This window comes from Brassica rapa, chromosome A03 (genome assembly GCF_000309985.2).
Source record: "Brassica rapa cultivar Chiifu-401-42 chromosome A03, CAAS_Brap_v3.01, whole genome shotgun sequence".
Taxonomy (NCBI): Eukaryota; Viridiplantae; Streptophyta; class Magnoliopsida; order Brassicales; family Brassicaceae; genus Brassica; species Brassica rapa.
The window spans coordinates 1,669,827-1,691,158 of NC_024797.2; the positions used below are offsets into that span (position 1 = coordinate 1,669,827).

Below are 21,332 nucleotides of genomic sequence, written 5' to 3' on the forward strand. Positions count from 1 at the left end.
TACCTAGCAAAAGCATATCCCCCCCAGAGACTTGGATCGATCGACAAAACCTCTTTTGCTTCAATCACTATCGCATTTTCAAGCCAAAATATATTAGTTTATATAGGTGATACATAGTACTGAAAAATAATATGCAATTCAATGGAGTATGGTAAACGTTTGTCAATCATCTATGCAATTAACTACATATAATCAAAAGTTAACATCTTTTACTCAAACCATGAACTTGTTCCAGCTTCTTTCACTATCAGTTTTGGCATTTTTCAAGCTAAACATATCATTAATTTAGTTAAGATATTTTAATTAACGCGAGTGTGTATTTACCTTGAAAATATATACACATTATGCATTAAACCGTTCGATAAAAACATTAAATCAAGATATAAACATTTACAAAATGTTTGAGAAATAAATGCATGCATGCAACTTGATAGAATATGGTCAAAATTTAATAATCATCTTAACTAATCAAAACTTAACGTCTTTTAACAAGCCACGAATCTGTTCCAACGTAACGAACAAGATCATCGTGAACGGTCCTTGCCTCGTCACCGTCGGAACAAGCCCCTTATACAAAGCCATCGGTCCTTCCTCCGCCACAGTCTTCACCGCACAATCCAACGGTCCACCGTAACTCTCCGCCTCCGCATTCATCATCCTTGTCTTCACGACGTCTATCGGATTCGACGCCACCGCCGCAACAATCCCCGCGGCGAAACTCGCCGCCGCGTGCGTTCCGATTCCTCCCGGCGTACCACGGCCTCCGGCGATCATGATTTCTTTGACGTGGTCATACGTGGCGAGCTGAGAAGCCGTCACGATCATCGCTCGGTTCACGGTTAGCCACGAGCCACGCCATAAGCTCGAGACGCCTTCGTGTCTCACGATCCGCTCTATCGCATCCACGACGCTCTTGTAGTTTCTGCGGCGGTGAAACGGCAAACGTCCGTCGGCTTGCATTCTCACCATTGCCACGTCAGCGGGGTTCCCGACGGCGGATCCGACGGCTCCAGCGATGAGTCCAGCTGCGATCTTTGTAACCAATGGGAAGTTACCTGTAATTAGAAGATGTCTGATTAATTATGTTGAGAACCAACCCAAATTAGAATGTTTAAACAGAACCGGAAATATGTTACTAAACCGATTGGTTTTATCTTATAATCACAATAGAATTTGCCGAAATGGAACTAAAGTTTAGCAAAACCATAATTTTAAAAAAAAACTAGTTGATCAACTATATGTAATTAAATAAAAATGTAACCAATCCTATTTATTGAAAGTAAAAAAAGATTAAATCATTAACACAAAACCGGAAAGAACCAATAAAAATAGAATAAAAACCAAACTAGAAACTATAATTATACACCATAATGTCTGCCGTATCATATTTTAGAATTGATATTTAAGAATATATTTTTCGTTTAATGTATAATCACAATTTATACTAATAAAATTTATTATAATTACCGGTGAGTCGATCCGTCCACTTCCGTTTAAGAAAGTCATAAATACCCATACGAGTGGCGGAGTAAAGCATCTGACGGAGGACAGTAGCGGAGACGCCGGAGAAGAGGGCGGCGGGTCCTTCGGTTTTGACAATGTGGGCCCCAACGGCGAAAGGGGTCATGCTGGAGCGCGTAGAGGAAGACGGAGCGGGCGTGGATGAAGGTAACAAGGAGATGCTGCCGATGAGAGAGTCAAGAGCAAAAACAGGTCTATACGGTTTAACGGGAAGATTAAGATCGAGATTATGGTTAGTGTTTTGGTCGAGAGAGAAAGAGTGTTCTCCTTGGAGCTGCATACGGACTTTGATGAGGTCTAATGGGTGAGTCAAAGCTCCGGCGATGATTGCGGCGATGCCACCTTCAAGAAATGGTTTGAATCCCATTGATGTTAATCGGAGGGTTTGATGATGAGGAGATGTGTTATGGTCAATGAGTGTATGAAAAGATGGAGAGGAGTTTGAGATAGATTGGATCTTTTGTAAGAAAAAAAATGGAGAAGAGAAAATGAATTTGGACAAGTTGGAAGTGAAAGAAGACAAGAGACATAGGTAAGAAAGAAAATAATGCAGCGAGATGTGTTTGTGTACTAGTCCTGCATTACGGGCTCCAGCTTTAATTAGCACAAGGTCTATCTTCTTGTCTTCATGCACACCTTCTCATTAGAGAAAATAATTTAATTGGCACGTTATCAAATTTCTTACGTAGATTTACCAGTAATGTTTTTTAGGACAAATGATTGACTAGTAGTTATATAATTTGTGTACATCAAAGAGACATGCAACTTGTACGATACAAGTTACGAGAGATAATAGTACATGAATATATTCTAGAAGAGCTAGAGGCCATATACATGAAATGAAACTCTAGTTCATAACTATGGATTCTATAGATGATCTTTTTTTACTTTAATTAGATACAAGCCAAACTATTATTAAACATATACTTTATATTATCATTAGTATATCATGCAAGAGCATTCACTATATTAGATGCTCTTTTAACGTTCTTCGACCATTCATCTATGGATTATTGTTCGAAACACTCGAAGTTTCCTCAGAAACACTCGTTCCTTTCACATTAACCTCTTCAGCCGTTGAAGTAGTTTTTGTCTTTTCAGTCTCCAGAGAACCGCCGCCAGCACCGGGAAATGGAAAGCTTGGGATCCATGACGGAAATTCAAATTTAGGCTCTTCTGGCTCCTCGGGAACCTCAGGCTCTTCTGGCTCCTCAAGAACCTCAGGCTCTTCTGGCTCCTCAGGAATCTCAGGCTCTTCTGGAATCTCCGGCTCCTCGGGCAAGGGCAACTCAGGCTCATTTGGAATCTCCGGCTCCTCAAGCTTTTTATATTGTGAAACCTTTGTGATCTCTTCTTGCACCAGAGAGTGACCTACTCTAGTAGCAAAACTATGCGTAGCAAACAAAGAGAACGACGAGACAAAGACAAGGAAAAAGATGGAAGATAGGACAATGTGATGGCGAAGGCTAATCATCTTTTGTTGTGATATGTTTTTCTTTCTTGAAGAGATTATGTTTTGGTATTGTGTACAGGAATGGGTTCTTAAATAATACTGAGTTTTGTGAGCTCTAAGAATGTAGATTTCACAAGAGTCAAAAGATTTGGTGAGAAGAACTCTTTGTACGGTTGTGAATAATGTGATGTTAGTCTTCAACAAACTCATCTATATTTCATTTTTTTACTTTTTAAATGCATAACCCCTTTTAAGTTTAGTTGGGAAATTATTAGGTATTCAAGTTGTAAACATTAGACATTACAAGATAACTCGTATGTGCAATATGAAGTAATAAACAGAGCATATAGATATTCAGAAAAACGCTCTCTATTATTTAAACGCATGAAGATGTTTTTAGACCAAATCTAAAGTAGAGCAAAGAAACAAAAGACATAACATAGTAAAGAAAAAAAAACCAGAGCAAAGAAGCAAAAGTAGAGTAGATTCTTCACTTGAGAGGGATAAACCTGGAGGAGTTAGTGGCGCCAACACCAGGCCTACCGTGCTTAACAGGCTTATATGAGATCGAAAACTCAGCCAAGTAATGACCAATCATCTCGGGTTTGATCTCGACTTGGTTAAATGTCTTTCCGTTGTATACACCAATGACACTTCCAATCATTTCCGGCACGATGATCATGTTCCTTAGGTGTGTTCTCACTGCTTCTGGCTTCTCACCAGCTGGTGCATCCCTTTTCTGCCCAAGAGTCATAATCTTTAATTAGTGTTTAAAACCATTTGGTTGCAATGAGTAAACACAAAAACGTATAGAGAAGAAGCATGAACATATGCATATATGGAGATACAAATTACAATAACCATAGAATATATATAAGTGTTACCGCTTTGCGCAATTTTTTGATCAAAGCCATAGGCTTCCTCGTCAACCCTCTAGAGAACCTATCAAGAGAGATTCACATACATATAAAAATGATTAATATCAGAACCAAGAGACACGATCTTACAAACTCGAGACAAAGCTTTTAGTGTTAATACCTTCTGCGAATACGGGAACTGAAGAGCTTGACAAGATCATCGGTAGACATGTCGAGAAGAGCATCGAGATCGACACCTTTGTAAGAGAACTTCTTGAACGTTCTCTTTTTCACGATCCCAGCCGCAGGAACTGCATCCGCCTACGGATTCACATGGCTAGAGATTACAATTCTAATCATGAGAACATGATAGAGAGAGATAGAGATCTAAGAACTAACCATTGTTCAGATTGTTGAAACCCCTACAAATTGAGAAAGCCTCAAAGCAGTGTCTGCGCAAGCGATAAACAACTTAACTTAGGCAGCAATTATATACCTTGGGAAAACCCTAGAATCATTTCCATGTAAACAAAATATTCGTTTTAATTAAACCAAAAAAAAATATTCCTTTTAATTTATCAGGGCCTTTTTCGGAAAATAAGGCCTAGAAAAATAAAAATAAAAATAAAAACCAAAACTAGCCAAGTCAAAAATATAAATGAGGAAAACTAGCTAGATCATAACAGTATTATCTTAGAACAGATTATCAACGACAGATTATTGACCGAGCAACATTACCTTAGAACATTTACCAAGTTCCACAAGTGGGTTCTCATTGGTTCTCATCAGTTGGTCTCTCTTTTCTTGTTATGGAAGCAAGAGAAAAGTGGTAATCCTTGGTGTTGCATGGCATATGACGAACACACAACTTTTCAAGCATTTCTATGTTAACTTCATTTGGAAGCACACAGATACAAGAAGAGGAAACACATAGCTCAGAAAGAAGAATCAGAACTGAGAAAGAACAATTGATTGTTCAAACATTCGTAAGGCAAAGAAATATGTCATCAAAAAACAACGCAATCCATTAAATAAAAGTATATCAAATACAAAGAAATTTGCATGTATGATAACATACAAAGAGACAAACAGAATACAAGTATACATGTATCAAAAAAGAAAAAGAAGTATGGCTACTAAAGAAAGGATGATGAGATATACAGACACAAGTGTATATCTCTGCAATTAGACAAACAAGACAAGTGTGATATAGTAGTTTAAGATCGTAGAGTGAGCCTGGTTCTAATAGGCTTAGTGAGTTCCAGGAACCTTTGGGAGTTCCGGCAACTTGGGAACTTCAGGCATCTTTGGTAGCTCTGGTTTTGGAATCTCTGGCAACTTAGGAGCCTCAGGCTTTGGAATCTCCGGCATCTTTGGTAACTCCGGCATCTTTGGCAACTCAGGCTTTGGAATCTCTGGCATTTTTGGTAACTCTGGCTTCTGAATCTCTGGCAATTTAGGAGCCTCAGGCTTTTGAACCTCTGGAATCTTTGGTAACTCAGGCTTAGGAACCTCCGGCATCTTTGGTAGCTCAGGCTTCTGAATCTCCGGCACCTTTGGTAGCTCCGGTTTTTGAATCTCTGGCACCTTTGGTAGCTCCGGCTTTGGAATCTCTGGCACCTTTGGCAGCTCGGGCTTTGGGATCTCCGGCACCTTTGGTAGCTCAGGCTTTGGAACCTCCGGCAACTTAGGAGCCTCAGGCTTTGGAGTCTCCATCAACTTAGGCATCTCAGGCTTAGGAACCTCTGGCATCTTTGGCAATTCGGGTTTTGGAATCTCCGGGAACTTAGGCAACTCAGGCTTGGGAACCTCTGGCATTTTTGGTAACTCAGGCTTTGGGAACTCAGGTAACTTGGGCATCTCTGGTTTAGGGAGCTCAGGCAACTTGGGAACTTCAAACTTGGGTAGCTCCGGGTGAGGTAGTTCAGGCAACTTTGGTATCTCCGGTTTAGGAGCCTCCTCCACTAACCGGCGAGCTCCGACTGAAACCGTACCAGCCAGCAATGCGACAAGACATATGATCAGAATTGGTGATGAGAGGAGAAGAGCAAAGAGACTCTTCTTCATCGGTGCCATCCTTGCTTGCGTGAGAAGTTAACCTTTTCTTTGTATGCTTCTTTTGCTTTGTGGTGTGTTTGTTTGTTTGTTGTTGGTTTGTGATGATATTTTATCTTTGATTTGAATGGCTATTTAAAGGTGTTTTGAGGGAGAATATAGATGGACTTTGGTGGGAAAAATCTGTAGAGACTTTTTAAAATAATAAAATTCGTTTAACCTCTCCATCTGTATATCTACATGTCATTTTCAGTCTAGTTGAATTTTAGGTTTTGGTGTTTACGTGTTCACTGTTTTTATTACACGTACATCATAGAAAAGGCTCAAAATTTGTAAACTGGAAGAACAATTTTTTTGAAAATAGTCGTCTAACTATACAAATTTTATCTAAAATGTAATAAATAAATAAAAATCAAGATCTAGATTTGATCAATTCTATGTACCTTAAAAAGCTCTAGTCAGTTGTTGTTAATTCTGATGAATCAAAACTAGGTTCAAGATGAAATTTTAGGCACATAAACTTGGTAAATTATTTTGCAAGCATAAAAACACAGTTTTTAGAAGAAAAATAAACAAATAATGTTTAGGTTTTGGCCGGTAATCTACACAACGACTTAGATCCTTTGACATTTTGTGTAGGTTATATATTATTTGTCATCAAACTCATAGGAGTACAATGTGTTAAATATTGATCTTCATACAAATTTACCAAAGAAAAGTTACATAACTGTAATCAGGACATATTTTTTTGCCAACATGTTCGTCTAAATATAGTAAACTTTTGTGCCTTTAACAGTTTTATACATAGAAACCGAATACTTTTACCTATCAATACGGTTTTCATAATAATCAACGTGAAAATTTCTCAAATGGGGTTAAACGGTAAGATCGGAGCTGGTGGTAAGACTGGTTTAACAGCCACACATCATCCTCTATTTCTTTCTTACCACACACCTTTTTCTTAATCAGAATCTATAATCTATTAGAGATCGGAGAAGACTTAACGATCAAGAATAGAGATAGATATCGATTACAACAATGGATGAAGAATATGATGTGATTGTTCTTGGGACTGGTCTCAAGGAGTGTATCCTTAGTGGTCTCCTCTCTGTCGATGGCCTCAAGGTTTTATCCTTCACAATTGAGCTTGTTTTTGTGCTTTTCATTCATACAAATCTTAAATTTTACGCTTAGTTCTTGCTTTTGTTTTATATAGTTATGAATGTGATGTCTGATCAACATTTACATCAATTAGCGGTGAAAAGTAATGATCTCCAATGATATATAACTTTTTGACCTTTAAAATGTGTTATTTTGGATAAATAAATTATCTTTCAAATATGTGAAATCAATGAATAATTTTTTTTCTTTGTTAGGTACTGCATATGGATAGAAACGACTACTATGGAGGAGAATCAAGCTCTCTTAACCTCACTCAGCTATGGAAACGTTTCAGGGGAAGTGACACCCCTCAAGAAAATCTTGGAGCAATTAGAGAATACAATGTCGATATGATCCCAAAGGTACTTTATATAGAAATTTATACGTGAATATCAGAATATGCACATATAATGTGGATCGATTAATGGAGATTATGGTTTCTTGATCTGCAGTTCATAATGGCTAATGGAACCCTTGTTCAAACCCTAATTCACACGAATGTCACCAAGTACCTTAACTTCAAAGCCGTTGATGGTAGCTTCGTCTACAAGAAGGGCAAGGTAGTAACCAAGTATGTTTTACCTTTTAAAAAACAAGTTAATTACTCAGAGATTTTTAAAAAAAAATCAGATCTATAAAGTCCCAGCCACTGACGTGGAAGCCCTAAAGTCGCCATTGATGGGTCTATTCGAGAAACGACGTGCAAGAAAGTTCTTTATCTATGTGCAAGACTACGATGAGAAGGATCCTAAGTCTCACGAAGGACTTGACCTCAGCAAAGTCACTGCTAGAGAGATCATCTCGTACGTAAAACATATGTTTCTTTCATCTCAAGTCATTTCATCATAGTTTCTTGCGTTACAAGCTTTGCGCCTCTATTTGTTTTTTAAAATAGAAAGTATGGACTAGAAGATGATACCATTGACTTCATCGGCCATGCCTTAGCACTTCACAATGACGATGACTACTTGGATCAACCCGCCATTGATTTTGTTATGAGAATCAAGGTAAAGTGTTTTTTACATTCTTCCTCAACAAGGGAATGTATTGATTTCAGGGTCTGTTTTATCATGTACAATTGGAGCGGCCAACATAGTCCGAATTATAGAAAAAATTCTCAAACAAAAATAGATGTATAAATTAGGGTAAAACTTTAAATTTTTATTTTACTTCTAAACTATGGCATATACTTTCCAAAGAAAGTTAAACATATATAGATGAAACTATTAACTTTCAAAATTATATCATTATTTCCTTAAAGATACCGATAATATATATTTTTGAATATGGCTATAAATAATTTGAGAAGGCACTTGTATCTAATCTCAACGTCATTTGTTGCTTTGTTATGTGGTGAAGCTCTACGCGGAATCTTTGGCACGATTCCAAGGAGGATCTCCTTACATCTACCCATTGTATGGTCTAGGAGAGTTGCCACAGGTTAGTGTTCACTTCTTTGTTTCCTCTTATGTTGTTACTCTATTCTCTATCTCAAATCTTCGTTTCTGTTCTCAGGCTTTTGCACGTTTGAGTGCTGTTTATGGTGGAACTTACATGCTAAACAAGCCTGAATGCAAGGTTACATACGATCCATGTACTGTTCTTAAAAACAGCTAGAAATTCATGAATCTCTAACATTTTCCCTAACAGGTTGAGTTTGATAGCTCCGGAAAAGCTATTGGTGTCACTTCCGCCGGAGAAACTGCTAAATGCAAGAAAGTTGTCTGTGATCCTTCTTACTTGTCTGACAAGGTAACCGTAAACCCATTTCATCTACAAAAGGTTACTTCTTTACGTGTCTAAAACGGTTTTCTTGTATTATAGGTTAAGAAAGTTGGGAAGGTGGCTCGAGCGGTGTGTATAATGAGCCATCCTATTCCAGACACCAATGACGCTCACTCGGTCCAAATCATTCTTCCTCAAAAGCAACTCGGTCGCAAATCAGACATGTAAAAGATCATTAGAACACATTGAACTATAGAAACATGAGGATGAATCTCTGAGATTTTGATTTTGTAGGTACTTGTTCTGTTGCTCATACGCTCACAATGTGGCACCAAAGGGAAAATACATAGCTTTTGTGTCTGCAGAAGCTGAAACTGACAATCCAGAGGAAGAACTTAAACCTGGAATCGAATTGCTTGGGCCTACTGATGAGATCTTCTACCATTCTTATGACACATACGTTCCCACCAATCAACAAGAAGAAGATAACTGCTTCATCTCTGGCGTAAGTGAACATCATAATACATCATATCTTCCAAGTAATTTTTGTGTCTTACATGTCTTGTTTTCTTTATTATCAGAGTTATGATGCAACAACACATTTCGAGAGTACAGTTTCGGATGTACTAGAGATGTACACCAAGATCACTGGAAAGGTAATAATAAACTCATCACAATGTTTCTTGTTTCACAAGTAGACGCCACATTTTGGAATACTGAGTCTTTTTTGTTTCTTCTTCTGCAGACTCTTGATTTGTCTGTGGACTTGAGTGCTGCAAGTGCTGCTGCAGAAAACTGATAACTTTCTTTTGTTAAATCACCGAGAGTTTTTAAATCGCAAGTGACTCTTTTTCTCTTTATGCTGATACAGTTTAAAGTAACATAAGTCTACCGTTTTGCTCATCTTACCTATAAACACTGGGTGGTTTTGCTTTAATTTGTGTTGTTTATGCTTTAATACCTTTCCTTGTTGACATTCTTAAATTTTGAAGAAAAAAACAAAAAATTAATTATTAATATATGGAACAAATATGAGAAATGTAACTACATATGCACTTTTACAATACTAAATTTATGCATCAAATTAAAATCTCTTTTTTTTATCACGATGCATCAAATTAAAATCAATAATTTAATATTTCCAACTGGACACCTAGTTACTGCATGTTCATGCCTTGAATGGCAACACTAAACAATTAGTAGACTGTAAAATACCAAAAAAATATCGTTTCTTCTGATTCTTTACCCAAATGGCCTAATTTATAAGTTTTAGTACACCATGCCCTGATCATAATTTAACCAAAACGAGCAGTTTTATACATATAAAAAAAAATCATCTGACCTTATTAAAATTTTATTGATGAACATCATAATAGCAAAGTTAATTTATAAATACCACCTTACCGGCTCGGCATGAGCTGTTTGTATTAAGTGTTTTCTTACTGACCCTCCTATTTCCCGAAACTCATTTTTAAATACTCGACATTATCAAAATCGAATCCAACGCCCAACAAGTTCCAGAGTAACGATTACCCGTCTTCCACGTAGCAAAACCACGTCCGTTTACTTGGTCTACTAGATTCACGCCTTTTTAAGGAAACTCACAAAACGACGTCGTTCGTGAGCTTTGTGTACACAGTCGAGAGAAGCGCACCACCGCCTAGAACCTTCTCTCCTTCTCTAGAAAACCAACTCTCTCTCTCATACCTTCAAAAAACCCTAAACCCTATTCATCATACACACTACTACACAGACGCAATTCTATCGCCACTTGATTTCTCAAAAACCATGGCAACCGCCGCTCTCCTCCGCTCGATTCGACGCCGTGAACTCGCCTCCGGTCCTTTGTCAGCTTACAAATGCGTAAATCTCCTATCTTCACGCGATCTGTAGACGAATTTGATCCCTGAGATGATTACGTGATCCTGATTCACTCAATTGTTGCAGATTCAAAGCAGCGGGAAAGCATCACTGAACGGTCAGAACTGGAGAAGCTTCTCAAGGGCATTTAGGTAATTGATCTTCCCATCTATTAGCTAACGCAAAGATCTTACCTTTGTTTATGTTTCTGAAGCTTTTCTTTTCTAATGGATTCAGCTCGAAGCCTGCTGGGAATGACGTCATCGGTATTGACTTGGGTACTACTAACTCATGTGTTGCAGTCATGGAAGGCAAGGTGAGAGATTGTGATTGTGTTTTTTTTGTTTCTGAGCTTCCAAAGTTTTGAACTTTGTGTTTTTATCTGATTTGTAGAATCCGAAAGTTTTGAACTTTGTGTTTTTTTTTGTTTCTGAGCTTCCAAAGTTTTAAACTGTGTGTGTGTTTTTTTTTGTTTCTGAGCTTCCAAAGTTTTAAACTTTGTGTTTTTTTTTTGTTTCTGAGCTTCCAAAGTTTTAAACTTTGTGTGTTTTATCTGATTTGTAGAATCCGAAAGTTTCAAACTTTGTGTTTTTTTTTTGTTTTTTTTTTGTTTCTGAGCTTCCAAAGTTTTAAACTTTGTGTTTTGATCTGATCTGTAGAATCCGAAAGTGATTGAAAACGCTGAAGGTGCTCGAACCACACCATCAGTTGTAGCTTTCAACCCCAAAGGAGAGCTTCTCGTGGGGACACCAGCCAAGCGCCAAGCTGTGACCAATCCAACAAACACTCTCTTCGGAACAAAGCGTTTGATCGGGAGGAAGTTCGACGATCCTCAAACGCAGAAGGAGATGAAGATGGTGCCTTACAAGATCGTGCGTGCCCCTAACGGCGACGCGTGGGTTGAAGCCAACGGTCAGCAGTATTCTCCTAGTCAGGTTGGAGCGTTTGTGTTGACGAAGATGAAGGAGACGGCAGAAGCTTACTTGGGGAAGTCTGTGAAGAAAGCTGTTGTCACTGTTCCTGCTTACTTTAATGATGCTCAGAGGCAAGCTACTAAGGATGCTGGTAGGATCGCTGGTTTGGATGTGGAGAGGATTATTAATGAGCCGACGGCTGCTGCTCTTTCTTATGGGATGACTAATAAGGAAGGTTTGATTGCTGTGTTTGATCTCGGTGGTGGGACGTTCGATGTGTCTATTTTGGAGATTTCTAATGGGGTTTTCGAGGTGAAAGCTACTAATGGTGATACCTTCTTGGGAGGAGAGGATTTTGATAATGCTTTGTTGGATTTCTTGGTGAATGAGTTCAAGACCAGTGAGGGGATAGACTTGGCGAAAGATAGACTTGCTCTCCAGAGGCTTCGAGAAGCTGCTGAGAAGGCCAAGATTGAGCTGTCATCAACTTCTCAAACTGAGATTAACCTGCCGTTCATCACAGCTGATGCGTCTGGAGCGAAGCATTTTAATATCACGCTGACGAGGTCGAAGTTTGAAGCTCTGGTGAATGGCTTGATCGAGAGGACTCGTGATCCTTGCAAGAACTGTCTCAAGGATGCTGGTATAAGTGCTAAGGAGGTTGATGAGGTTCTTCTTGTTGGAGGGATGACTAGGGTCCCTAAGGTGCAGACTGTTGTTGCTGAGATCTTTGGGAAGACTCCTAGTAAAGGTGTTAACCCTGATGAGGCTGTTGCTATGGGAGCTGCACTCCAAGGTGGTATCCTCCGTGGTGATGTCAAAGAACTGCTGCTTCTGGATGTTACGCCTCTTTCGCTTGGTATTGAAACACTTGGTGGTGTCTTTACGAGGTTGATTACCCGAAACACAACCATCCCCACTAAAAAGAGTCAGGTATGCCTGCAGTGATCTGTCCTTATAATAGAAAGTCACAGGGTACTAGGGAAGATGAGTTCTGATTATCACATAAGAGTAGAGAGGTAGCATGAGTTAGTTAGACCTGTAGCTAGGCATGTTTGAGTTTCTCTTTATTGCAATGGTTCCTATGATTACACTCTTATGAGCTAAGGTTAAAGCACAATCCTGAGATATGCTAGTTGATTGGATCTATTGTTTTGGTCAAATTTGTACTAAAAAAATGTTGTTGTCTCTCGTTTCTTTTATCTTGAAGGTGTTCTCAACTGCAGCAGACAATCAGACGCAAGTTGGGATCAGAGTACTTCAAGGAGAGCGTGAGATGGCATCAGACAACAAGCTCTTAGGAGAATTCGATCTAGTGGGCATTCCACCATCTCCAAGAGGCATCCCTCAGATAGAAGTAACATTCGACATAGACGCAAACGGCATTGTCACTGTTTCCGCCAAGGACAAGACGACTGGCAAAGAGCAACAGATCACAATCCGATCGTCCGGTGGACTCTCGGAGGATGACATCCAGAAGATGGTGAGAGACGCAGAGTTGCACGCTCAGAAAGACAAAGAGAGGAAAGACTTGATCGACACCAAGAACACGGCAGACACGACGATTTACAGCATAGAGAAGAGCCTCGGTGAGTACAAAGAGAAGATTCCTAGTGAGGTTGCCAAGGAGATTGAAGATACTGTGGCGGATCTAAGGAGTGCCTCGTCTGGAGATGATGTCAATGAGATTAAGGCTAAGATTGATGCGGCGAACAAAGCTGTTTCGAAGATAGGAGAGCACATGTCTGGTGGTGGTGGTTCTGGTGGGGACTCTCCACCAGGAGGAGGAGGAGCTCAGGGAGGCAGTGATCAAACTCCAGAGGCTGACTACGAGGAAGTGAAGAAGTGAAGAGTTGGCTTAAGTTCTACTCTGTTTGGGTGTTAGTTAAGAGATTAGGTTTAGAGTTTCTTTGAGGTTGAACAAGATTAATAAGAGAGTCAGAAACGTTTTGTCAAACTCATTGCAAAGCTTTGATTGTTTGCTTTGATTCTCTGTTGTTAAGTTAATCACAATTTAACTAAAGAAAGATAGTCCCAATGATAAAACACCATTTATTACCCTAACTTAGCTACCAAGATACACAATCCATATCTTGTGAACTAGTTTCACTAGAGACTAAAGAAGAAAGAAAGCTCTCTAAGGAGAAAACAAATGTATTTGTCACTTATAACTACTTATTGAGCTGAACAAGACCAAACTATCTCTCAAATGTATAACTGTCTGCATGCAGAAGCTGTGGTGTATGCAGGACAATAAGGGCACTTGAATCTGCGAGTACTACAGCACAAGCAGAGTCTCAAGATCGTTTCCTTGCAAAGAACATGACGACACGGCATCATCATCGGCGGGTTGTATACATCACTCTGCTCTCTACTAACCGGACACACAAAAACCGAGTGAAACCGAAACTCATCACCCAACTCCAGATCAACCGGAAGCTCTTTCATCTCTCCCCACTCTTCTTCCTTCAAACCCATCACACGAATCAGCTTCAAAAGCCTCGGTAAGCTCTCTACACCAGCTGATAACGCCACTGCCAACAAAGAACTAGACGGTTGGCCATGGAGATTGTAGTACAGCTTGGTTAGCTCTCTGCTTGCCTCCTCCCAACCCAATGGAAACAGCTCCTCCGCGTGAGGATAATTCTCAAGATCTGTAACCCATAAGAGAGCGACTATAAGCTTACGTATCTTTACACTGTGGAGTGAAGCGAACTTTGGGAAATGAGCTCTTGCAAACCTTAAAGCCTCTGGACGTTTCCTTTGTCTTAACATCTCCCAGTACTTCAGACTTACGAGTTCCATCTCCAGTTTTGAACCGTCTTCCTTCAGCTTCTCGCTGTTCTCAGAGATCCATCTCATCGCGGGCTCAGTGTCTTTCTCTTTCAGTGGCTCGGTTACTTTGTGGATTTCGAGAGACCTTGCTACAGCCTCACTGAGTTGATCATCCACCTCTACTTCAGCTTCTTTAATAAGAATCTCTCCAACTTCGAACAACCCTTGTCGGTAAAGATACTCGACAAGCATCTTGTCAACTAGCTGATGGTCCAAATCAATGCTTCTGGAGGCTGGAAACATATCAGATTTTCCGAGAACTTTCTCGAACTTGGTGAGACTAGTGTTCGTTTCCTTTTGTGATTCCTGGAGATGGTTGATCGGTAAAAGAGAGTCGAGCTTGAGCTTCAGCTCGGCGAGAACTGTTTTGGGGTCGTTCTTTGTTATGATCTGAACGAGTGACTCTACGAATCCTTCAAAAGCTCGGTCGGTGACAGCTTGGGAAATGGAGTGGTAATGCTTTTGTCTCTTGGCAACTTGGTTGAATCCATCTTTCACTGTAGCAATCGGATCCATTTTTTCTTCTGATTAATCTGCAACAACATGTAACTAGTTTGATGATCAAACAACAGTAAGACATGGTTTTTACAAGAATACTCACTCCCTTCCAAAATATACGATGTTTTAGAGAGTTTATAACGTTTCAAAATACAGCTTTTTTTATATTAATTTTAGTTTTATTGAAAACTGTGTCACCAATGATATTTTATAGTGTTTTTTATGATTTGCTGAATTAGTTTTAGTTTATATTTTTAATGTTATTTTTTTAGAAAAAAATGTATGCTTTAGTTCTTGTGCATTCATCCAAAATATTGAGTATTTTGAAACAGATGGATTACAAGACAAACAAAAAGAACACACCAAACAGTGTTCGGCTTTCTTGTCTAAAAGGTTGCCCTAGTTCTAAGTAGATAATGAAATCCTAGATAGAATAGAAGAACAAAGGCAATAAGTACACGTGATTTTGATCACTCTTATGAACTATAACAAGAAAACTATAATCGTTGGTTGAAAGGAATAAATGAATAGATGTGCATGAAGAAGTACCGTGAAGGCCACGGGAAGTCTGCCGTTTCGGTTTTGGAGTAATCAGAGAGATGAAGCAAAAGTACTCATTGAAAGAAGTGAATATGGAAACGTAAACTTTTGAAACACATATCAAAGATAGTTAGGTACGTTCGTTCCTTAAAACATGGAACCACTATCACGTACAAATCGGGAAGAAGATGCGTTGTTTGTTAGGTACTCGAATCTTAGTTTCTGTTCGGATTTGATACGAAAATCTTTTTCATATAATTTATATTTCTAAAAGCAATCAAATATCATTATTCTATAAGGATAATAACAACACCACCATTTTGATCTAGTTTTTAATTATTAGTTTTCAAGTAAAATATATATATATATATTAAAAATAATTAAATATTATCTAATGGAGAGGATTCCAAATATCACAAATTGTAGGTTCTTCCCTATCAAGTCGCATCCGACAAATTATACTGTCGAAAATATACCAAAGGCATAGATTACAAACGTTGGCGTCTCTACTCGATGTGAAAATGTCGTACCACAACTCTTTGCCTGCGTCAGGCCATCTGAAACTGCAAGTGTACTTTGTAGCTATCCACGAATTTGTAGGAAACTTAAACTCATAATAGCTCCAGGTCTGAGCGAAACAGGCCCTAAATCTTTGGGTCCGATTGGTAATGGCTGTAGCTTTAAATATTTTGCTGTAGAAAAAAATCTGTAGACTTTTTGCTGTGGCTTTAGATTTTATTGCTGTAGAATTTTATTGAAGCACTAAAAAATTGCTTTGGATATTTGGCTCTGCAGAGCACTTGTACAGCTGTAGGATATTTTAAGAGCTGTAGTTTCAAAAAAGAATTTAAAGCTTGATTGCTCTGAATTTGGTGCTGTGGAAATAAATAGAGCTGTGGACAGCACCTACAGCAACTACCAATCACCCCCTTTATTCCCGCTTCTACAATGCACGTCTATAGTTTGGCGTACGCCTAATTTGTTAATCATCACGACTTGTTTGGGTGATGAAATACCAAACGTCGACGCTTTTGTGAGGATAATTAAAAACAAGAATGATGTGAAAAAGAATTTGCGATTTGTAGAGAAAACCATTGTGGATTGTTCTCTATTTTTTTTCTTTAGGATTTGATACTTTTGTTTATGGACCCAATATAGTATATATATATATATATATATAATATTTAGATGAAAACGTATTTGTTGTCTTCTTCTTTTTGTTCAAAGGTATTTATAATCTTCTTTAATTTACTGTTTTCTTTTAGATAGATAAATTTAAACGGTGTTACTCAACAAATTAAGCATATATGTTATAACACATGTTTCCAATAAATATGTATTGTGAGTAAATCGTTACAAAATCAAATACTCCAGTCAATAAGACAAATTAGCTATGACATATTATTGGTGTTCTTTTTTTCTTTCTTTTTCCAATATATAAATGGTAAATGTTCAAATGATTTTGGAATATCTTATTTTGTCTCTGTGATTATCTGAATACTTCCAGCTATTTCTTCTTTTGCTTTCTCCAAGCCAACCCATGTCGATTGTGAAAGAGAAGAAATAAGGATAAAAGATCTCTCTTTGCTTTCTTTTGTGACAAGTAATTATTTGAAGAGAGAATATTTCAAGACCTAAGGGCCCAAGCTGATACACACTTCCTCTACTCCTAGACGCACTTTGGTTGCAAAGAAAGCCAACTTAATTTGCTTGCAAAGAAAGCCATTACAATTGAAAGAAAGAGAAAAGGAAAGAGTTTTGTACTAAAAGATGTTTGATCTTAAAACCTCTGAAGCAACAAAAGAGCATTCAACCACATTCGCATCTCTTCTTCACCCACCAAGGCAAGCATTTGCATTAAACTTTGCTGCAGCATATGCCTGTAGTAGGAGTACATTCCACATGGTTTAGAGATAAGGTTTCTCTTGTTGCTTAGTTTTTGTCAAAATGCAATCAAATTAATAAAATGAGTGTAAAAGCAATCAAAGTCTATATTTTCATACTTAAATTTATTTCCAAAATATAAATTTTACAATAATGTATTTTTATTATTTCTCAGTCATCAATGGTGAAAAACAAAACCTCAAAGTTTAGATCTCTTGGAAAGAAAAACAAGAATGAATTGGACTTTGGACACTGCAATTAACTGTTCAGAAAAGTGAAAGGTCTCCAGCATCAACTGATCTCTTCACAAGTTTAGCCCATGATTCATTTGTCTCATGAATGATCTTCAATGCATACTCCTGTAACAAAGAACACCACACCACACCACAAGTGTTACAGCTTCTCTCTTCTCTCAGTTTCAGTAACCAAAAAAACATGACAAGAGACATTTGTAAAGTGATGAACCTACTTTGTTTGCTGGTTTGTCTCCAAGACCGAATCTATTAGCAGGCTTTCCATCTGGGATCTTGTAGTCTCTAAACCAGTCTCTAATAGCTGTTAACGTCCCCTGATACACCATATCATATAAAGGTCAGAAACAAAACCTATGAGAATTTAGTCTTTGTTTCTACTACTAAAGATCAGCTCTTACAGGAAAATGCTTCTCAACATCATCAACATCATTCACAAGATGAGCTTTTGGATCATCCAATGAAATAGCAACAATCTTCCAGTCTAGCTCTCCTTCATCAATCATAGCTAATGCAGCTAAAGGCTTGATTTTTAGAACCTCCCCTATCTTCCTCTGGGTTTCACCAATCTCAACAACATCAACTACAAACCCATAACCAAGAATCAAACCTTAATAACAATTCCAGTAGATAAAAAAAGAACAAGTATGACAAAGTTAACCTGGATCATTATCACCAAAAGCTCCTTCAACTTCAGCGTTTGCCTGAGATGGATCTTCCCATGTCTGTGGAAGCAACCCATAGTTCCAGTTTATGTTGTACGGATAGTATCTGAGCTTTCCCTTCTTGGTGTCTTGCTTAATAGGAGTGAAGTCTTCATCAGTAGCAACCTCCATTTTGGCTTTTGACTCTTTAGGGATTTCGACTATAAAGTTGTAAACTCCATCTCCCAAGGTCAATGGTATATCATGCCATGGAGACACCTATACCCAATGATGCATATTCAAACATTTTAACATTAAAGACAGAACATAGTAACAAATCAAAAGCATTTTCAACAAAAAAAAATCACAATGTAGTTCTAATAAAAACAATCTTTCATTGCATAACCATAAGAGTATTCCAAATTACAATGTGATACTAATATATAACCAAAAGTTCAAATCTTTTGGACTTGGGTAAAACCGATAAACCCATTTCCTCAATCTTGTCACAAAAAACAGAGCATTGACACAGAACAGAGTATGAATCAAAAGCATTTCATAAAGTTGGAACCTTTAGAAACGTTGATTATCAAACAGAGAGACAACAAGCTTTGGCAGAGACCAATAATAAGAGAGAAAAGGTACCTTCTTTCCGGAGCCATCGAGGAAGAAGACGCGATAATCTAGGGTTTCGGGTTGACCTTCTTCTTTAACCTTCACCTGAGGGTTGTATATGGCACTGCAAGAGAAGGGTCGCTTCGATTTCAACACGAAAGCTCTTCTGCTGAAGCATAGAGCGCCGCCGCCGCATGATCTCTTCGCCGGGAGAACGAAAGCTCGTTTGGCGAGGAAGCACGAGGTGGTGGCGGAAGCTGCAGTAATCACTCTTGTAGCCGCCATTGTTGTGGAGAAGAGGATTGAAGATGGTGGTGGCCTTTCGTTTCACTCGTTGGTCTCTCTCTCTCTCTCTCTCTCTCTCTCTCTCTCTCTCTCTCTCTCTCTCTCTCTCTCTCTCTCTCTCTCCTTTATTCTTCTCCACGGAGAGAAAACAAATCAATTATAAAAATTTTGGATTTGGTTCGGACAAAAGATTGCAAACCGAAGATAATAAACCACGTGGGTTTTGTCGGGTTAGATGTTATTACCAACTTTAGTGAATGTATGAATATTTGTTGTTTAGAATTGGATAACAAAATGGTTTCGTGGTGTAGTTGGTTATCACGTCAGTCTAACACACTGAAGGTCTCCGGTTCGAACCCGGGCGAAGCCAAGTTTTATTTCCAATTTTTTTTATTTTTCTTCACCTTCACACTTGTCATTGGACGGAATTTAGGCAATGTCGTTAGTAAGAAACCATTTATCTTCTTTATGTATGTTGAGATTATGCTTATGAACAAAAATATAAGAAAGAAACGGTATCTGGATTTTGAATGTCAAGGATGATGCATTAGATTATACGACATGTTATTGATGAAAATAATATGTGTGGAAAAAAGTGCTGTTCCTTTTTTTTTTTTTCCGGCTAAAAGATTTTATTAATTATTGTCAGCACAAATATTGTTGTACAAAAAACCTGGACAAGATTGGAACAAACTCCAATCAGTCGGAGAAATAATAGATTTTTTTGCTAGTAAGTCAGCACAACCATTATGTTGACGATGAACATGCACATATGATGTTGAGAGAAATCGAGACTTCCATGCAATGACTGAGTTGACCAAGTGTTGACAACGGGAACTGTAGGCTTCCCCTTTTATGTATTTAAGGATACTGAGATTATCTCCTTCGAATATGACGTTCCTATAACCTAACGATGAGCATGCTTGCATTGACCAAATCAGTGCAGACAATTCCGACTCCATAACTGTTGATCGTCCTTCAAATTTTCCCATTCCAGCTTCTAGAAGAGTACCATGTTTATTACGGATTAACCAACCCATTCCAGAGTCGTGAGGACCTTCACGATGAGCAGCGTCGTAGTTACATTTGACCCAACCTGAAGGGGGTGGAGACCAATGAGACCGAATGTTTCCAGATCGGGTTATTTGCGTAGAATTAGTTATTTGCGATGAAACTGTAGAATCCAACCATTCCTTTAAATCTGCCCGGGCTTTGGAGATAACTTCATCCGCTGTATATTGAATTTTGTTGAACAATAGATCATTCTTACATTTCCATAATCTCCAAACCACCCAGAATGGTAATAATTTTTGCTCATCTGGGAGATTATTATTTGATGCAAAGGAGAAAATAGTTTCCAACTTATTCAAAAGAGAGTCATTGGCCGTGGTTAAAGAAACTGGTGAACCTGAGAGACGCCAGACTTGTTGTGAGAAAAGGCAAGTGAAGAAAGCATGATCACTCGATTCATTGTTATCACAGCATCTTGGACAAGTAGGATCAACTGGAATGTGACGATGACGAAGATTTTCTTTAACAGCTACAATTCTTGAACCAATTTTCCAGAAGAAATGTTTAAGTTTCGGAGGGATCGGTGCTGACCAGATCTTTTTTGTTAAGGCAGGAGAAGAAGCAAGTGGTGGTGGAACAATCTCTGCATCTTGAGTTGTAGTTATATAATGATAGCCAGACTTGACAGAATAATTCCCATCGGGTGTATAAGGCCAGATAATGCCATCAGTGGCTGGTTGATAGGGTAAATAAACTTTCTGGATGAGAGGTATATCAGTCTGTTCAATCAGATCACGAATGACTTCCAAGTCCCATTGATTTGAAATTGGGTCAATAAGGGTCTTGACACTTAACTGAGGGTTTGTGTAGGGAAGTAAACGTGGGGCTCGGGGAGGAGTTGTTGGGAGCCATGTATCTGATATAGTTGTTGTATCTCCACTTCCAATACTATATTGCATGCCTTGCTCCAAAAGATCCCGTCCATGTAATAAAGACTGCCAACCATAGGAGCTCTGATAACCGCGCTTAGCCTTCCATATAGTAGTCTTTTTAAAATATCGGTGTTTCAGGACACGGTAAACAAGACTATTTGGTCGTTGATTAATTTTCCAGACTTGGTTCGCAAGTAAAGCATGCTGTTCCTTTGTAAGAAACCATTTATCTTCTTTGTGTATGTTGCATTTTCCTTATAGATTATTAATTTGGTTTTGTTCAACCTGGAT

The 21,332-nt window shown here is 38.4% G+C and overlaps 8 protein-coding genes and 1 non-coding gene across 10 annotated transcripts; 3 read left to right on the forward strand and 6 right to left on the reverse strand.

Moving 5' to 3' along the window:
- Positions 1-342: 342 nt before the first annotated feature.
- On the reverse strand, positions 343-1,995 carry LOC103855820 (mitochondrial uncoupling protein 6). The gene is made up of 2 exons (XM_009132863.3): positions 1,468-1,995; positions 343-1,055 (listed from the first exon to the last, which is right to left on the reverse strand). The coding sequence occupies exons 1-2, from the start codon at positions 1,886-1,888 to the stop codon at positions 469-471; spliced, it is 1,008 nt and encodes a 335-aa protein (XP_009131111.2). The 5' UTR covers positions 1,889-1,995; the 3' UTR covers positions 343-468.
- A 361-nt stretch (positions 1,996-2,356) lies between these two features.
- On the reverse strand, positions 2,357-3,236 carry LOC103855822 (fibronectin-binding protein A). The gene has a single exon (XM_009132864.3). The coding sequence runs from the start codon at positions 3,182-3,184 to the stop codon at positions 2,525-2,527; it is 660 nt and encodes a 219-aa protein (XP_009131112.2). The 5' UTR covers positions 3,185-3,236; the 3' UTR covers positions 2,357-2,524.
- An 89-nt stretch (positions 3,237-3,325) lies between these two features.
- Positions 3,326-4,600, reverse strand: LOC103855823 (40S ribosomal protein S15-4). The gene is made up of 4 exons (XM_009132865.3): positions 4,231-4,600; positions 4,013-4,152; positions 3,859-3,916; positions 3,326-3,713 (listed from the first exon to the last, which is right to left on the reverse strand). The coding sequence occupies exons 1-4, from the start codon at positions 4,231-4,233 to the stop codon at positions 3,465-3,467; spliced, it is 450 nt and encodes a 149-aa protein (XP_009131113.1). The 5' UTR covers positions 4,234-4,600; the 3' UTR covers positions 3,326-3,464.
- Positions 4,601-4,838: 238 nt separating this feature from the next.
- On the reverse strand, positions 4,839-6,153 carry LOC103855824 (protein PELPK1). 2 transcript variants are annotated; one of them, XM_033286915.1, is made up of 2 exons: positions 5,344-6,153; positions 4,839-5,277 (listed from the first exon to the last, which is right to left on the reverse strand). In XM_033286915.1, the coding sequence occupies exons 1-2, from the start codon at positions 5,905-5,907 to the stop codon at positions 5,083-5,085; spliced, it is 759 nt and encodes a 252-aa protein (XP_033142806.1). In that variant the 5' UTR covers positions 5,908-6,153; the 3' UTR covers positions 4,839-5,082. The 2 variants fall into 2 exon arrangements, with proteins under 2 accessions (XP_033142806.1, XP_009131114.1); XM_009132866.3 differs by having other exon boundaries at positions 4,839-6,153.
- A 516-nt stretch (positions 6,154-6,669) lies between these two features.
- LOC103855825 (guanosine nucleotide diphosphate dissociation inhibitor At5g09550) lies at positions 6,670-9,786 on the forward strand. The gene is made up of 12 exons (XM_009132868.3): positions 6,670-7,011; positions 7,263-7,409; positions 7,500-7,607; positions 7,678-7,850; positions 7,943-8,054; positions 8,407-8,487; positions 8,563-8,625; positions 8,698-8,799; positions 8,872-8,996; positions 9,067-9,277; positions 9,354-9,428; positions 9,518-9,786. The coding sequence occupies exons 1-12, from the start codon at positions 6,925-6,927 to the stop codon at positions 9,569-9,571; spliced, it is 1,338 nt and encodes a 445-aa protein (XP_009131116.1). The 5' UTR covers positions 6,670-6,924; the 3' UTR covers positions 9,572-9,786.
- A 585-nt stretch (positions 9,787-10,371) lies between these two features.
- Positions 10,372-13,587, forward strand: LOC103855827 (heat shock 70 kDa protein 10, mitochondrial). Its single transcript, XM_009132870.3, has 5 exons — positions 10,372-10,635; positions 10,720-10,784; positions 10,870-10,948; positions 11,292-12,479; positions 12,757-13,587. The coding sequence occupies exons 1-5, from the start codon at positions 10,561-10,563 to the stop codon at positions 13,393-13,395; spliced, it is 2,046 nt and encodes a 681-aa protein (XP_009131118.1). The 5' UTR covers positions 10,372-10,560; the 3' UTR covers positions 13,396-13,587.
- Positions 13,585-17,149, reverse strand: LOC103855826 (protein RMD5 homolog). Its single transcript, XM_009132869.3, has 2 exons — positions 15,429-17,149; positions 13,585-14,914 (listed from the first exon to the last, which is right to left on the reverse strand). The coding sequence occupies exon 2, from the start codon at positions 14,895-14,897 to the stop codon at positions 13,752-13,754; it is 1,146 nt and encodes a 381-aa protein (XP_009131117.1). The 5' UTR covers positions 14,898-14,914; positions 15,429-17,149; the 3' UTR covers positions 13,585-13,751.
- A 264-nt stretch (positions 17,150-17,413) lies between these two features.
- LOC103855828 (soluble inorganic pyrophosphatase 6, chloroplastic) lies at positions 17,414-19,251 on the reverse strand. Its single transcript, XM_009132871.3, has 5 exons — positions 18,844-19,251; positions 18,216-18,477; positions 17,956-18,137; positions 17,773-17,871; positions 17,414-17,662 (listed from the first exon to the last, which is right to left on the reverse strand). Exons 1-5 carry the CDS (start codon positions 19,096-19,098, stop codon positions 17,570-17,572), a joined length of 891 nt encoding a protein of 296 aa, XP_009131119.1. The 5' UTR covers positions 19,099-19,251; the 3' UTR covers positions 17,414-17,569.
- Positions 19,252-19,394: 143 nt separating this feature from the next.
- TRNAV-AAC lies at positions 19,395-19,468 on the forward strand. The gene has a single exon. It is a non-coding gene; the product is annotated as a tRNA-Val (tRNA).
- Positions 19,469-21,332: the final 1,864 nt, after the last annotated feature.

What these genes read in the sequence shown, in the direction of transcription:
- LOC103855822 (XM_009132864.3), bottom strand. Translation starts at nt 3,184, where the DNA reads ATGAGTTTGTTGAAGACTAACATCACATTATTCACAACCGTACAAAGA.
- LOC103855826 (XM_009132869.3), bottom strand. Translation starts at nt 14,897, where the DNA reads ATGGATCCGATTGCTACAGTGAAAGATGGATTCAACCAAGTTGCCAAG.
- LOC103855824 (XM_009132866.3), bottom strand. Translation starts at nt 5,907, where the DNA reads ATGGCACCGATGAAGAAGAGTCTCTTTGCTCTTCTCCTCTCATCACCA.
- LOC103855825 (XM_009132868.3), top strand. Translation starts at nt 6,925, where the DNA reads ATGGATGAAGAATATGATGTGATTGTTCTTGGGACTGGTCTCAAGGAG. An exon ending in ACTGCTAGAGAGATCATCTC is followed by an intron (nt 7,851 to 7,942) that starts GTACGTAAAACA and finishes TTTTTAAAATAG; the next exon opens with AAAGTATGGACTAGAAGATG. An exon ending in TAAACAAGCCTGAATGCAAG is followed by an intron (nt 8,626 to 8,697) that starts GTTACATACGAT and finishes TTTCCCTAACAG; the next exon opens with GTTGAGTTTGATAGCTCCGG.
- LOC103855827 (XM_009132870.3), top strand. Translation starts at nt 10,561, where the DNA reads ATGGCAACCGCCGCTCTCCTCCGCTCGATTCGACGCCGTGAACTCGCC. An exon ending in CTTTGTCAGCTTACAAATGC is followed by an intron (nt 10,636 to 10,719) that starts GTAAATCTCCTA and finishes CAATTGTTGCAG; the next exon opens with ATTCAAAGCAGCGGGAAAGC. An exon ending in AGCTTCTCAAGGGCATTTAG is followed by an intron (nt 10,785 to 10,869) that starts GTAATTGATCTT and finishes TAATGGATTCAG; the next exon opens with CTCGAAGCCTGCTGGGAATG.
- LOC103855823 (XM_009132865.3), bottom strand. An exon ending in AGTTCCCGTATTCGCAGAAG is followed by an intron (nt 3,917 to 4,012) that starts GTATTAACACTA and finishes CTCTCTTGATAG; the next exon opens with GTTCTCTAGAGGGTTGACGA. An exon ending in TCAAAAAATTGCGCAAAGCG is followed by an intron (nt 3,714 to 3,858) that starts GTAACACTTATA and finishes ACTCTTGGGCAG; the next exon opens with AAAAGGGATGCACCAGCTGG.
- LOC103855820 (XM_009132863.3), bottom strand. Translation starts at nt 1,888, where the DNA reads ATGGGATTCAAACCATTTCTTGAAGGTGGCATCGCCGCAATCATCGCC. An exon ending in GTGGACGGATCGACTCACCG is followed by an intron (nt 1,056 to 1,467) that starts GTAATTATAATA and finishes TTCTAATTACAG; the next exon opens with GTAACTTCCCATTGGTTACA.
- LOC103855828 (XM_009132871.3), bottom strand. Translation starts at nt 19,098, where the DNA reads ATGGCGGCTACAAGAGTGATTACTGCAGCTTCCGCCACCACCTCGTGC. An exon ending in ATGTTGAGAAGCATTTTCCT is followed by an intron (nt 17,872 to 17,955) that starts GTAAGAGCTGAT and finishes ATGGTGTATCAG; the next exon opens with GGGACGTTAACAGCTATTAG. An exon ending in GAGACAAACCAGCAAACAAA is followed by an intron (nt 17,663 to 17,772) that starts GTAGGTTCATCA and finishes TCTTTGTTACAG; the next exon opens with GAGTATGCATTGAAGATCAT.